The 6,000-nt window shown below is 37.6% G+C and overlaps 1 protein-coding gene across 1 annotated transcript in view; it reads right to left on the reverse strand.

Moving 5' to 3' along the window:
* LOC107686773 (neurobeachin-like protein 1) overlaps positions 1-5,728 on the reverse strand; it is a gene marked incomplete at its 3' end in the record, with an annotated part of 37,897 nt that extends 32,169 nt beyond the window's left edge. The window contains 2 exon segments of the mRNA XM_016483891.1: positions 4,427-4,803; positions 5,446-5,728. Coding sequence (XP_016339377.1) covers positions 4,427-4,477 — 51 coding nt within the window.
* Between the last annotated feature and the right edge of the window lie 272 nt (positions 5,729-6,000).

Here is a 6,000-nt window from a genome sequence, read left to right on the forward strand (position 1 = left end):
ACAACTGTAACCAGGAGACACAAAGCACAGCATCTATTAAACTGCTTGAGTAAACAGACCTTATAAAAAGGTCATCATGAAGGCCTCATTCAATCCGTCCGGTTCTTCCTTCAGTCATTTTCAACTCATCTGCCATTTAGACATTTGTCCATCTGCCATTTTTGTCATTCAGAAAGACAGCAAAGACGTCACACTTGGTGTCTCAAAAACACATGAAATGCACCACAAAGATCATCTAACCCAATATGAACAATTGTTTTTATGGGGTTGTAATGTCATTTTATTATTTACAGGTGCTAGCTGCCAGTTTCATTACTGTCTGAAGTTCAGTGTTTTTCTCTCACAACCCAAAAGAAAATGACCACCAGATACTGTTTGAATTACCTGCTGGTTTCTGACAAACAGGATCTAATTGAATCCCTGCCTGATCTATGCATTTACATGGAGGAACCAATGCGAAGAGAAACCAAATGCAGCAAGTCTTTGACACTTTTGCCACATAAGGTACTTGTTAATTGTATGCCAAGTCAAATATTACAATAACTGTTTCTCATAAGTATTCGATGCATAATCACAACTGATTGAAAGTAACAGTAAAGACATTTTTAATGCTACAAAAGATTTCCATTTCAAATAAATGCTGTTCTTCTGAACTTTCAGTTCATCAAATAATTGTGATTTTAAGCAGCACAACTGCTTTCAACATTGATAATATAAAGAAATGCTTCTTGACCATAACATTTTCAAATTAACAGCTATCTTAAATCATATTAATATTTCACAATATTACTCTCTTTACTGTATTTTTTGTCAAATAAATGCAGACTTGGTGCGCATAAGACACTTCTTTAAAAAAGTGCACATGAAATTGGAGCTTTCTGAAACTTTAGAGATTGAACTAATTCTACCATAACATGAGCACACCATTAAGTTAGAAGGAGGGGCCTGAGTCATAAATAGAAGAAACCAGTAAAAAGATGACCCTAAAAACCATTAGAGCACACTTGCAATGCCGGTTTCCTAATGCATTCAAAAAAACACTCAAAACACCTTAGCATCCACAAATTTTACACTTGCTTTTTAAAAGAACTGAAATGAACTAACTATATAAATAATGCTGCCATTTAGTGTTGTCAAAAGACCCGGTATTTCGGTACCAGGTCGATACTAAAAAAATGAAAACGTTACGGTACCAGGTTTTCTTAAGTACCGGTGGTACCGAGTACCCGGTCAGCCCGGTTCTTGATGCGCTATCCGAAAGCTATCCTCTTCCAGTGTTGCCAAGTCCGCGGTTTTCCCGCGGAATTGGGCTGCTTTAACACTGTTGCCGCGGGTTGTTTTTCATGTCCGCGGGTTGAAAAACGACCCCATTAACGTGATATTTAGCCCCTGGAATGCGAATTTTACCAGGGGAACCCCGCCAAAACATGCGTATTTTATCCTCGGAACGTGATTTTTAACGGGAGACCCCCTCGAACCGCGATTGGGCGGGTTTTGTTGTGAAAACCTGGCAACCTCTTCATAAAAGCAGTGGCAACCTCAAGAGGAGGAAACACAAAGTGATTAAAAAGTGGCAACAGTATTGGGATAATGAGACTAGAATACTGAAATTTTGGTACCGTGACAACACTACTGCCATTCATGGTGCATGAGATGACAGAACATCCCTGTAAATTAATTTCCATCAGAATGCATGGCCTTTTTGTTTTGTGACCTTGAGATGTAATATGTGTCTGAACAGGGCTCGTCTTACTCATCATGATCTGATGGAAGCAGCGGCATACGTTATTACTGAATGGACAATACCTACTTCAGATACTGCTGAGCAGGAAACTGAAGTGTACAGAGGGCAAAGTTTTGCTGAGGCAACTTAATACAGGTGGTTAAACAGGAAAACATCACTCAGAATCAAATATGAGCTCTCAGTACAAGGCTAGAAGGTTCCCAGAACAACATTTCTCCAGTATTTGTTTGCTTTCTCCAGCACTGGGTTAGATTATCGATTTCCTCCGCGGCTATGTTCTCTATGTTTTGCGAACAGGTAAACAGAACATACAGAGGCTGAGAAGGTTGGGAAATCATTTTGTCCCAGGAAACACAAAGCCCAAGTCTGCCATCATGCATAAATGTAAATCTGACAGCCATAATGATTAGGCTACATTAGCGTGCTGAAGAGGAAATGAAGATCACAAACCGGTTAATGTATGAGCGCAGAAACCATAAACAAAAGCAAAGGTCATTCTTGCAGCAAACAAAACCAAACTGGACTTGCGACTATCAGCTCATGACGGAAATGATGTCAAGGACGAGTTGGCAGGTTGAACGTTTCACTGTGAGAGAATCAAGACTTGATTAATAAGTATAACTGAAATAAAACTGTATATCACACCACTTCGTGATGCTCTTTTATCATTTAAAACCTGATTGAACAGTAAAATGTGCACATGTTTAAGTCTTCTATTCCTTTTAGACCTAAATCTCAGGTTTTCTGCCACAACCCAAGGCTGATGTTCAGATTTGGCAGTCTTATTTTATCTGGATCAGTCCTGCGTCCCTGCGGACGGCCGCGGCTCTGAGGGGCTCACACTCTAATCGCTGTATAACACTGACATAACAGACCCACAAGACACTGCTGACACTCGGGCAGAATATTCTCTCTTGTAGAAAGGATAACAGTCTGGAGAATGTGTTATTACATTTGTTCTGGCTCATGATTACTGAGAATGATTTGGTGTTAAATGTCCTGAACCCGTCTCAACAAGGATCTGAATACACCAGCGTGAGGGTAACCTAGCAGTTAAAGATCTGTACTGGCAACACAAAACACAAAGACAAGGAGTTTAAAGGAGTGTAAAGCGTGTTGTTGTGTTGAACTACTCGCTAAAGATGAATCTGCAGCTAAACGGTGCAACTAAAACTTACAAAACATAACTGTTAAAAAAAAAGTTTTTTTGAAGTGAATAAAACAGATTATTTATTGGAGTATTTATTACAAGAAAATGCTATTTCAGTTTTTCTAATTTAAAATTTCATGTTTAATTGAATGTTACTTGCCATTTCTTTGTAATTATTTGTGAAATTTACAAAAAAAATTCTAAGTAAATTTTTTTTGTTTTGAAGTAAATCATACACAAATTTTTTTTAGGGTAACTGAAATAATAAAATATAGATATTAGATGAAACACCAATGAAAACTGGAAATGCTGCCTTTGCAACTAATGGCTAAAATAATGATTAAATAATTTTATTAAATAGTTCATAAAATAGTTTATAAAAAACAGTATTAAAAATAACAGAACAAAATTACTACTATAAATGAAAATTACTACTAACTAAAATGACATTATAAAATATAAAAAAATATAATATAAAAATAAAAGCAAAACATTAATTAATAGTATATAGATAATACCAAAACAACACTGCAGCTATATTACAAACACAATCTCTAGGGTGAAAAAAATAGAAGGGACATAAATTCCACATTTTAGAGGGGACATAAATTAAAAACACATTTTACTTGCATAATTTGATTTATTTATATTTCAGGAATTGATTAGATGGTGAAAATAATTTCTATATGACAGCTCCTTGGGGTGAAAACTAAAAAGATCTTGGTAACAAAATCCATTTCAGAGAAAGTCCCAATTAAAAAGCCTAAACCTGAAGACATGTAAGGCTCTTTAAAGCGTGTCATTTCTGCAACACTAGCAAAAATGGAACTGCAAAAATAATGTTTTCAAACAGATTTCCTGAACACTCCCCCGATCTGCCATTGGTCGGTCAAACAAGTTAGCTCCACCCCAAACTCCCACTATCGATTGAGTCAAATTTGAACAAACAAATGGAGCAATGTTTACACTTTTTGGGGAAACTGACATCTAAAGGTGTACTTATAGTTGTTCCTACATCTTGAACTGGGATAAGAAAGTTTTTAACATTTAACAAAAAATGACACGCTTCACCTTTAAGACTTTTCTTTTTTTTGTAAAGCAGCATTATTTTCTCTTCATGAGATCTTTATGGGAAAACTCTTAAACACCGAAACGCATCTGTGGTTAATGGGGAAGTATAACCAAGAGACCATCTGTCACTGTGCGCTGAATTATCTCGGGTTGATTATCTTAAACTAAGTCCGATTACGGGATGTCACAGATGGGGGTCGGTAGTATCTACAATCCCTCATCAATGAACACAACTGAAGCGGATCTCTCCAGAGGGCATCTCATGATGTCACGACATGCATTCACATATAGAACACAGTGTACCAGCCCCATGCACTGCGCAAGAAATAAATAAAATAAACTGCACTCCTCCTCATGTGCAAGGAGATTATTTGGCTGTGCTTAGTGATGCAGTGTGCATTTGCATGAGAAATTAAATGCATTAACTCTATGAAGGTGCATGTGCTCTGCAAGCTCTTTACCTTATTGCAGTACAGCATCCAAACCTCATACAGTCTCTCGGGCGATGCCATTCTGCACTGCAAGCTGTGAGCATGTAGGCAGAAATCTTCCCGATTATATTATGGTCAGTATTCCCAAGCCTTCATGGTGTCAACATCCTGCCAAAAGGAGTTTGCCCAAATGCCACGTTAATTCGTGGATAACAAATCCCACCAATGGGTGAATCTGAGTCCGTGTTAATCCAGGGTGACAGATCGTGTCATTTCCTCCGTGCACTGTGAAATCACATCCATCATGTGAACGATACGAATCCCAGACGACTTGGACTTGTGCGTTTCCGGCAGTTTTCCACCAGCAGCTTTTCGATATTCCAAAAATTCCTCTGTTCTTCCAAGCCCTGTCGACAAATACAGCACACATTAAAAACAGCCCTGGATTTCGATGCTGCACGAATGCATTGCAAATTCCAAAAACACATTTGCATGCCACAGATAACAGTAAATGTGCAATGCATGACTTTGAGAGAAGGACAAAATAGCCCAAAATAAACAGAGACCCATGACATCATCCCAGGCCAACTCAACATCAGCCAACATTATATTCCAGCCTTGAAATAGCATGTAAACTATATTTTAACTCCATAACTTGACAATATCAGTTATATATTTTCTGTGCATTTATTATTTATAAATGTCCAAGGACTTGCACATAGTAAGAGTTGATCTAGAACTCTGGGTGTTCTTCTAAGCTATTCATACTAAACAAAAATGACAAATTATTAGATTTAGATAGAAACTTACAACACAAGATAGAAAACATTCAACACTTAGACCAACAGCATTATCTTGACTAAAATATTTACTTCAGAAATAGATGTAACTGTTACGAATACTTCCTAACATCAACACGAATTATGTTTTTTTATATTATATTTTATATTCGTATTATAAAGATCAGATCATAATAACAAGTGGCAACGGCATATACAATACTAATACTGTGCATGAATAGATTAGCTCACTATCGCTGTGAAACTCACCTGCCTCAACAAAAGCAGCCCGTCGAAACTCCCGACCAAAAAAGCTTGTGTTCTGGTGAAGAATCCAGGAATGTGGCATGAACTGAAAGCGCCACTGACATTTAACCCAGGTCGGTTTCAACCACCCAAACTAGCTTTTGACTCATTTTGTAACCAGATAAGCCTGACAGCCCGGATGCATGAGACGAATATCATCGCATTGGACTGGGACGGCTCGTTACAAAGCCACGGCACGGGCTCGAGTCACTTGAAGGTGTGTGTGTGTGTGTGTGTGCGTGTGTTTTCTTCCCTAGATGTTTTACGACAGGCCGCACTCCTTTACGTTGCCTATGTGGAGCTCGCAAAGGCGTGGCTGAAACTAGCGAAACAACCAATCCCTCAAAGGCTTGGCGTAATGAATATTAATTACATCATGCTTACGTTGCTACGTACGCTTCCTTGAGATTTTTTTTTTACAGTCATATTTTATAACTGATATTTTAGTTGGTTTGTTTTTAGACTATTTAATTTAGTTAATAAAAATCTAAAAATCTATCTAAAAGATTAACATTAAAG

The sequence above is a fragment of the Sinocyclocheilus anshuiensis genome, unplaced genomic scaffold (genome assembly GCF_001515605.1).
Source record: "Sinocyclocheilus anshuiensis isolate Anshui unplaced genomic scaffold, SAMN03320099.WGS_v1.1 scaffold958, whole genome shotgun sequence".
Lineage (NCBI taxonomy): Eukaryota > Metazoa > Chordata > Actinopteri > Cypriniformes > Cyprinidae > Sinocyclocheilus > Sinocyclocheilus anshuiensis.